A 10110-nucleotide genomic window follows, 5' to 3' on the forward strand; every position below is an offset into this window, starting at 1 on the left:
GATAATGAGGTGAGTCAACTCCATACATTTGGGGATTAGGGTTTGGTTGATTGGAATTTGAGGATTTGGGGATTAGGGTTCGGTTCATCCGCTTCGATTTGGGGGCTTCAGTGCATCCAGTGTGGAATTGAAGGGGCTCACATACAAATTGCAGGGGAGTTGCCGCTTCTATGGCAAAGTTCCTATCGACATTGACGATGTGGAGTTCTGTGGTGTGGAGGTGGACACGAAGCTGAAGTGCCGTCATGGGTTGCAGCCAGTTCCTAGGGTTGCCTTTGAGGGCACTGATACAGGCCGACGCTTCATCAATTGTTGTATTGAGGTAACACTCATTTGCAGTAAATGTATGTGTGTGTAGAAGAGATTAATTGATTCAATCTTGTTTGCTGCTTAGGATGCTGACAGGTGCGATTTCATCTTTTGGTATGAACCTGAATGGCCCATGACAATGAAGAATGCTCTTCAAGCTTTGTGGAAGAAGCTAGATGAGAAGGAGCAGAGTATGTACCGTGAGATTGATTCGTTGCTGAATCACATGTTACAGGAGAAGTTGAAGGCAGAGAAGGAAAAAGAAGATGTGGAGACTGAAATGGCAGAAATTGCAGCCGAATTTGAGGACAAGCTACAGGTTATGAAGAATGCTGTTGAGAAGAAGAACAAATGGTTCATGATTTCAGTTTTCTGCAATGTAGTGATGCTTGGAGTTTTAGCTTCTGTGTTTGCTCTCAAATCATGATGTGTAATCTGTGTTTGCTCTCAAATCATGATGTGTAATCTGTCACAATGAATGTGCACTGAATATGTTGGCTGCTGTTTATTATGAATGAATATCATCTGTTTGAATGAGTTTTGAATGAATATCATCTGTTTGAATGAGTTTTGAATGAATATCATATGTTTGAATGTGCACAGCAAATTGAGACTGTGTGTAATGCTAGAATTGGGACAGAATGAAACACGTACTTGCTAGAATTTGGACATAATGAAACACATCAAGTCGATAACATCAACTGGATCTTAAAGTGCCACATAAGCTGGCCAAAATACACACATATTCAGTCACTCGTACAGCCACACAACTTGGCCAAAATGCACATATTCAGTCACTTCTACAGCCAACCTAGCCAAAATGCACACATACTCAGTTACTTCTACAGACATAAGAGGTTCACAACAACATAACAAGTTCACAACTACCATAAGAGGTTAATGACATGCCATTTCACACATTATGGCTCAACATCATTGTCATCAACTCGGAAAGAAGATTCTACCCCTGCAGTAAAGTACTCCATCATTCCTCCCCTTGGCCTTGTCACTCCTCCTCTTCCTCTAACAGCAGACATCTTTGCAGCCCTTGGAACTCTATGGTGCAGACCTGGGAGCTTCATATGCTGGCTCTGGAGTTGTGTAGCTTGGTTCTAGAGGTGGGTAGCTTGCTTCTGGTGTGTACCTTGATTCTGGAGGTGGGTAGCTTGCTAATGGTGGTGGTGGTGTGTAGCTTGGTTCTGGAGGTGGGTAACTTGCTAGAGGTGGTTCAGTGCTTACATCTCCTCCTGCCGAGCCTCCTTCATATTCTTGCCTTCTTCTATTACTCTAATGACATGAAAAAGAAGTTAGTTATGCTTAGTGTTATATAAATGTGTGTAATAGAAATCATTAAATTACTTGATGCTGTCTTTTCCTAATCTCCAGATCAGGCCTCAAAGGTTTGGAGCAGCTTGTGTACTTATGGCCTTGCAAGTGACAGTTGCTACAAGTGGAACTTGTCATTCTGCCTTTTCCTACGGGTACCTTAGCTTTCTCATCTGTTCCTTTCCTTCTATTCTTCTTCCTTCTACCAAGGTAGTTCAAGAAAATAGGTGGATCAATATCAGGACTGGCTGTCTTGGTCCATGCATGCTTGCTAGGGACTGGATACACCAGCAGTTTGTGTGCTTCTTTGTATAAAGGCATTTTGAAAAATGGGTAACGTAATCTTCAGGGTGACCTTTTGCTTTGTAGATGGCAGCACAAGCATGCTTGCATGGCACTCCATTCAGGTCCCATCTTCTGCAGCCACATGTGTGAGCTAACAAGTTAACATGATAACTATGATCTCCACTTCCTACCTGCCATATTCCCTGTCCAGCACACACTGGCCTGCATGGCCTTGATCTCTTTTTCTCCATCTCTAACTGTTCAGCATACTTTGGACATATCTTCCAATTAGCTGTTGCAGCCCCCTCTCTCTTTTGGTTAAATCTGGGCATTAGTTTAGTCCTAATCCCTTCTATCATTGTTATAATAGGCTTATCTCTTAATGATATGATGAATTTGTTGAAAACCTCAGATAAGTTGTTGACCACTAAATCAGTTTTACAATTGGTGTCCATAGCATGTCTACACCAGTGCTTAGTTGGTATCTTGTTCAACCATTCCCATGCGGCCTCACACTCATCTTTCAAAGCAGCCATAGCCTCATCAAAGTGGTGCTTAGTGTATGCATAACTAGCACTGTACATTAACTTATTTAAGTCACCACTCCTAAACCCTGTTGTTTGATAGTTCTGGTACAAATGCCTAAGACAATATATTTGTTCACAATCAGGAAAAACTCTTTCTAAGGCGCCAAGCAGACCCTATTAATGTATTAAAGTATTTATGTCAGCCATATGAAACAATTTCAACTTTGAATTGATATTTTCTACATATGAAGGAATCAAGTTATGTATGTATGTTGCATACCTTCTGTCTATCAGACATGAAGGTCCATCTACCAAATGGGACTGAATCACCACCAAGTGCATATTTGAGCTGTTCCAAGAACCAACACCAGCTAGGGGTATCCTCTTTGCAAAAGCCAAAGGAAACAAATTATTGTTTCCATCCCTTCCTGAAGCTGCCAAGACTTGAACCCCAGTGGTCAACTTGATAAAACACCCATCAACACGTGTTAATATACAATTTCTGTTATTTAACTATGAAATGTACCGGATAATGTTTTAAACAATGGGACAATAGTTTAATGATTTACCTATGAATGGCCTGCATCCATTTTTAAATCTTTCAATTTGTGCATTCAGGCAGTAGAACAGCCCATGAAACCTAGGATTGATAGCTGGCATTGGTTGCATCATGGTGTGGACAATACACCTGCTGCCTGGATTGGTATCAAGGACAGTCTGGAGGTAATCTCTAATTCTCACATATTGCTCCTTGTGATTCCCTAACACCACCTCAGCTGACACTTCAACACCATAGTCTCTGATGGTCTTGTCAATCATTGCTGTTACTTTCCAATCTAGGTCACTCCTTATTGCCTCCTCATATGTCTTGCTAAGCCAGCCACTACTGACTCTTGTTGTCTCATAGTCTATTCCACAGGAATGATTCATTACAAGCTTTCGAATGCACACTGTTTTATCATGTTTAATTTGTGAAGCTACCATATAGAATGGACCAAATTCTTTACTGCAACGAATAATTACTCTATCTCTATCATTTCTGAGATACTTGTAGTCTCTAGCTTGTGCAATGTGCAAACCCTTTAGAGCACGTCTAAACTGATGGACATCAGTAAAGCACATGCATAACATAATCTGATCATGAGGCTGCTTCCTAGCTTCATCATACCATACCCTAGGAGGTAACTACTTGGCTCTACTCTTCTTCTTAAGTGGTTGCATCAGTGTAGCTACTTCAGCCCCATCATCATCACTAGATCCCAACTCTTCTTTGATGTTCAGATCATCATCAGACAATACAAATACTGCGACATCACTACTAGAACCTTGGGCTGCTGCATCTCTCTTCTGTGTCCCAATTGTTGAACCTTTCCTTTTCCTTCCTGTGCTGACAGATTCTTGAGTTTCTTGCACTGGAGCTTCAACATTAATTGGAACTAGATCTGGCACATTTGTTGCAAATGGATCATGCAGAGGCACATCATCTGGTTTAGCAAACAAATCCTCATCTTCTGTATCTCCTTCTACATGCAATTCAGGATCATCTTTCTCTCTCTGAATCTCTTGCATTTTCTCCAATGCCTCCAAGTCCACTACATTCCCACTGCCATCAGGTGCAAAAGCTTCATCTGCACTGCTATCATCTGAAAGTACCAACAGGCCCTCCTCATCAATGCTAGCAATGCCTTTCCCTTTGTCCTTCTGCAAATGCAAACTCTCTCCATTCACACTCTCTTGTGTGCCAACATCTGCTGCCTCAATAAACTCAGGTTGTCTAGTTGGCTTAAAAGATCTCTTAGGCTTTGAAGGTGATGGCTTCAATGTGGGCTTCGAAGGAGGTGTACATTTCCTAAACATTGTCAATGTGACTTTCTTAATAGCCTCATACTTCTTCACCATCTCTTCTACCTTCTCATTGCTATCTATAACCTCAAGCCCAGCAATGCCTTTGCTTTCTTGTTTCATATAGTACATATATGAATCCCCAATGTACCCAAAGGTAGAAATCAAACTGAGCAAGTTTTCATATCTCAAATATGTCCTGCCAATCCTTCGTTTAACCATGTCTAAGCCATCAAACAGCAGATTCACATCCCAAACCTCATCGTCAAGCCTACGGCATTTGAATGACAAAATAGTCAATTCGGAGCACAAATAACAGCAACTCGCCCCAAAAAGTACACCTAATTCATGTCTAACCAAACCCTAACCTCTCAACCTCTATCAGGTCGCGATTTACCTAACCCTAGCTAATTCGTCACCATTGTCAAAATACTCCATGACGCAGCGATTCTTCCCACAAATGCAATCCACCTAAATCCACAACGAAAATCACCAAAAAAAACGTCGATCATCCAAACCCCCAACCCTTCCTCGCAAGCACGTACCATCGCGAACAAATCAACCGACCCCAAGATGCGAGACAATCAGGAAAGAGATCGACGGATCTTACCAAACCTCGTCGCCGTAGTCGCTCCAGTTTATCGACATTGCCGCTGCCGATCTCCGACAGCACGCCTGCCGTCGCCCAACCCCGTCGCCTACTCTGTCGCCTTTTCTGAGAGAGAGAGAGAGAGAGAGAGAGAGAGAGAGAGAGAGCGGGGAAGGAGGGGAATGGACTGGCTCGGTCGAACCAGGTCCAAACCCAAATAAACCAGCCGGGTGCCCCATCAGCACTTACAGGTGGGCCAGGAACGTCAGTTTCGCTCTTAAGAGAAGCCGAAGGCAATTATGAGGCTCGGTTGTGGTTTTCGGATAAAAATTCCAGAAGTTGTGTTTAAGTGATAAAATGGACGTAACGGTTGTGGTTTCGTGATATTTTCTCTGAACGAAAGCATGCTCTTTCCTTTAAAAAAAAAGCTTGCCCTGCCAAACAGAGAACACCAACGGCTCGGAAGAATCTTCTCCCCCTCCACTATTACCCGCACGCTCCGACGAACGCCGCACTAGACTCTGAGCTGAAACCAGGGAGGGGTGAGCGAGGGAACTCGGGGAAGCAGGAGGAGGACGGGGAAAGGTGCGAGAACACCGAGATGGGGTCCGGATCTTTCCTCAAGGTAGTGGCCAAGAACTTCGACATCCTCGCCGGGTACGGGCTTTCCCCCCTTTCCTTCTCTTTTGTTTGGCTTAATCCTCCCCCGACCCCCGGCGATTCATTGATTGATGGGATGTTCTGGGGGGTCGTTACGGCGATTCTTGATAGGATCTGCTGTTCATATCGTTAGCGGACCCGGCTGGCTGCGCTCGGGCTTGTGAGGGGAAAGTGTGCGAGAATCTTGGGGTGGCCGCGTTGTATGTTGCTATCTCGTGGCGAGGGGAAAGGGTACGCGAACTCGTTTGGGTCCTTTTGGATCCTGCTGGCAATGGGAAACATCGTGCTTCTACAAAGTTTGTATCCCCGCGCCCCCCCCCCCCCCCCCCCCCTGGCGGTTATGTTCATACTCGGTGAACATGGTACATTTGCATCTTGGATTAGTGATATGGTTTATGCTTCCAGAAAGAGTGTCAACCATATGGTGCTGACAGTGACAGCTGACTCTTGCTGATCTGCATGCCCCACAATCGTGTGGACAATAGAAAGTTAGGAACAGAGTGCTACCTTGTGTTGTCTAGAAGGAAAACAATGCTGCGGGTATTTTTGAAGGGAGCAATTGATATCCAAGATGGAATTTGAATTCCCATTGTTCTGCGAACTCTGCTCAGTTTAACTATTGGATGAGCCTTCCTGTGAACTGCTACAATCATGTGAGCTAACTAACTTTTGTAGGCATGAAAGCTTTTCTGGATTGTTGTCATGTGCCGTATGGACAATTTGGTTTGCTATTAGAATAAAAATGTTTGATCTTAGTAAATGATAATGCCATGTTATCATGAAATTCTCTGGGAGATAGAGCTAGCTCTGTCTATGCGATCTCTCATAGCTTCATAACTAGGATATGAGACTATGTCCATGTAATGTGTCATAGCTTCATGACTAGAATATTTATATAGATACTTCCATGTGAAGGCTATTTAAATGCTTCCAGTTCTAATTTTGTTTCTTATTTCCTCTTTGCAGGCCAGTAATTTCACTTGCTTATCCTCTGTAAGTATTAACATTGTCCTAAATTACATGATTCACTAACCTTGTTTTCATCTCGAAACTAACTTTACAGTATTGTAGTTCTCACCATTTTCTCTGTTGACAATATTTGCAGATATGCCTCTGTGAGAGCTATTGAAACAAAATCTCAAGTAGATGATCAACAGTGGCTCACTTACTGGGTGTTGTACTCATGTATCACTTTGGTTGAGCTTACTTTTGCTCCAGTAATTGAATGGTAAATAACACTTTTCTGGACCCTGGGATATGCTTATTTTAGAATGTCGAAACCTTTGATATTTCAAAATGTTCAGTATCGATGACCTTCTCCAGTACTTTCTACTTTCTACCAGTGGGAAGCTATAACAATGAAAGGCTGAGAGAAAAATTGGCCCTGATTCTGTCTATCCCTTTTTATGCTTCCTGGTTTTCTTATGATCTTCATTATTTCATGCTGATATTATTGGAGATACCTGAATATAACTATGTTTTGTGGAGAAGCCAATAGAAGATATGCTTACTTAAGATTCTTTTTTGCAGGCTTCCTTTCTGGCCCTACGCAAAGTTGTTCTTCAACTGCTGGCTAGTATTACCTTGCTTCAATGGTGCTGCTTATGTTTACCAGTATTTTGTGCGGCCAATGTTTGTGAATCGCCAAATTGTAAACATATGGTATGTCCCCAGAAAGGACAAATTAAGTAAACCTGATGATGTACTCTCAGCGGCTGAGAGATATATTGAGCTAAATGGACCAGAAGCATTCGAGAAGCTAATTAGCAAGGTATATATGTTCTCAACTGAGTAATTACAAATACTTTTTTTTGGTGATGTAATATGCTACTCCCTCCGTTCCATAATTCTTGTCTCAAATTTGCCTAAATATGGATGTATCTATTCCTAAAAAACGTCTAGATACATGTAATATTTTGACAAGAATTATGGAACGGAGGGAGTATCCCTTAATGTTATACGCTCAACTGATGTAGACTGTAGTGTCCGCGTATTACTTCTTATGTCTTTCTGTGTTATTTGCCCCTTCCTTCCTTCCAATATCGGCAAAAGGCTTATGAATCAAGTAACCCTTACTTTGAGTGACTTAATAGAATTTGCTGATTGATTCATTCTTCTGTGCAAGATTGTATTGTCTTCTATTCTTCTGTGAATGCTTGCATTGCTGATGCAGTTTTTCATCGATCAGTGTTCAGTTGCTACTCTTGCAGAAATTGTACTTCCCCTTCTCAAAAAATAAAATTCAAATAAATAAACAATCGTACTTCTCCACATGACTGGGTTTGTAGTATCTTTTTCCTCTATATTTTACCTCCCTCTATTAACTCTTCTTTCAGTCTACAAGGGCTTCAAACTCTAGGAGCATGAGGCGGTCAATCTTGCAGGAGTCAGAAGCTGATAAGATAGGCAAGGCTGAAAGAGAATCGTGGGGTGAAAATCCCTTCTACGATAAAAACTACCGACACTAAACAGCCTGTTCTTCTTGGCCATCCATCTCATCAGGTTAGCCTTAAACTGTACCTGTGAGCTGAATGCCTATCTGGATTTCTGTTGTGATTTAGAATCACAGGCTCTTCCTTACGAAGCTTCAATTCTACTTCTCATGCAGTATGTTTGGATCTGCCAGAGGAAGAGCTTTTCACACATCTAACTGGAGGATCTTACTTGACACGCCTACTAAATCGACATCCAGAACAAATACAATGTTTCTTGAAAATGGGTGCTTGTGTTGAAAATTTCCCAGGTTCTTAGATGATGTAATATGTTGCATTGTATGTTCGTGCTAGCTTTGGTTAGATAATTTTTTTTGACGCCAATTGGTTAGACAAATTGGTCCTGTGAAAGGACAGTGACTACAAAATCGTGTGTGCGTTAGGGGCAGACAGAGCCCTTAACGTAGCAATTTCTTGCGTGTTAGCACTTATCTTACTGCAAAAATCGCGTGTTTAAAACAGACTTCTAAAGCGTTTTGCAGTCTTGAAGAACTTCAAATGCATACAAATAGAGCTTTCGTTCTGCAAAAATCACGTGTTTCAAACAGACTTCTAAAGCGTTTTGCAGTCTTGAAGAACTTCAAATGCACACAAAAAGAGCTTTCATTTTTGTGCTTCTTACCGGCCTGTTTGGGACATCGGATTGATCTCCCACGGCTGTACATTCAAAATTATGGCTCAAAATTTAACACGAAGATTGATCTAGAGACAAATAAACACGATTTCGAAGAAGCACAAACAAACGATTTTGATTCTCAAAATGCCATCGTCTTGGACATCTTAGGTTATAAAAGTTCGTTTTCCCGATACGCGCTCTAATCCTCCTACCACGTAAACCACGGACTGCTCCCACAAAGGCCCGCACCACGATTGATCCACACCGTTCATTTGGCACAACAGCGGAACAACCATACCCCCGCGGTCGTGGTCCATGCGCCAGGTCCACGGGCACCGCTCGGAGTCCGGAGCCCTTCTTTCCTGCGCCGCGACGCCTCGAGCTCGTTGTTGCCCCTCTCTCTCCCTCCTCCGCTTCGCGCACTTTTCTCGCCCACCGCACACGCGTCGAGCAAAACCCTCGCGCTCTCTGATCGCCTCCTTCTCCACGCAGCCGGAGGAATCCGGCCACTGAATCGCCTCGCCGGTGCCGGTTCCGGCGCTGGCATCTGTTCCGTGCCGACAAGGATTAATTGCCTCGGTCCTGCCCAATCCAATCAGCGCTGTGATGTTTCGGAACCAAGCTTTGAGGTCATTTTCATGACTTTGCTAGCGCGTTTCTGATTTCTGAGAGTTGTTTCGATTGCGTCAATCTAGGGTCAATTTTACTTACGTGCGAGCTATTTGGGGTTAAATTTCAATCGCTATGCCTCTTTGATTTGACATTTTTGGGTTGTTTTTCCCATTATATTGTTTACATTTCGCAAATCTTTGGATTTGGCGGATAGCTCGTATGGACCGCTAGCATGGGCGGAGGACAAATGGTTTCTGAGGTAGGGCGAACTCCTATTCATTCTAGAACCGAACAAATAGCATTCAATATTTTCTATATATGCAAAAATATATTTTAATAATTTTGGTTTGTTTAGCCTTTTTTGCCATTCATTTTTAGCATCATCGTATATTGTCTAGTAACTAAATATTTGTGTGTTACTAAAATTTAAAGTAATTTTAATCTTATGTATTACATTAGTTCTTTAAATATTTGGGTCTTATTTATTATCTTTGTTCTAAATATTAATTAATATATACCACATAAAATATATAACAATGAATATGATTTGCAAGCAGTTTCTACGTGCAGGAACAGACAAGCAACATTTCAAAATTTTATAATAGTAAATGTATAATTACATTTTTGTTTGTAAAGATATCTTCATATTTAACGTACCGAACTAAAAAGATCTGTAGATATTTTACATGATAAAACAAGATTTTTCAACATACTTCTAGAGATACATCAGCAAGAAGCACAAAAGCCGAAACATGATTTGACCCAAATCAGAATTTCTTATAACTTAATAAAGAAAAGTACACCACGTGATAATAATTCTCTATTGTCATTAAACAAGAAATGCAGGTAAAA

At 41.8% G+C, this 10110-nt stretch overlaps 1 protein-coding gene and 1 pseudogene across 1 annotated transcript; one reads left to right on the plus strand and one right to left on the minus strand.

The window, feature by feature from the left end:
• Positions 1 to 1059: 1059 nt before the first annotated feature.
• LOC100836603 lies at positions 1060 to 4937 on the minus strand (annotated as a pseudogene).
• Positions 4938 to 5320: 383 nt separating this feature from the next.
• Positions 5321 to 8493, plus strand: LOC100835310 (HVA22-like protein a). Its single transcript, XM_003564005.4, has 6 exons — positions 5321 to 5535; positions 6505 to 6531; positions 6644 to 6766; positions 7069 to 7309; positions 7875 to 8040; positions 8147 to 8493. The coding sequence occupies exons 1-5, from the start codon at positions 5480 to 5482 to the stop codon at positions 8004 to 8006; spliced, it is 579 nt and encodes a 192-aa protein (XP_003564053.1). The 5' UTR covers positions 5321 to 5479; the 3' UTR covers positions 8007 to 8040; positions 8147 to 8493.
• Positions 8494 to 10110: the final 1617 nt, after the last annotated feature.

This window comes from Brachypodium distachyon, chromosome 1 (genome assembly GCF_000005505.3).
Source record: "Brachypodium distachyon strain Bd21 chromosome 1, Brachypodium_distachyon_v3.0, whole genome shotgun sequence".
Taxonomy (NCBI): domain Eukaryota; kingdom Viridiplantae; phylum Streptophyta; class Magnoliopsida; order Poales; family Poaceae; genus Brachypodium; species Brachypodium distachyon.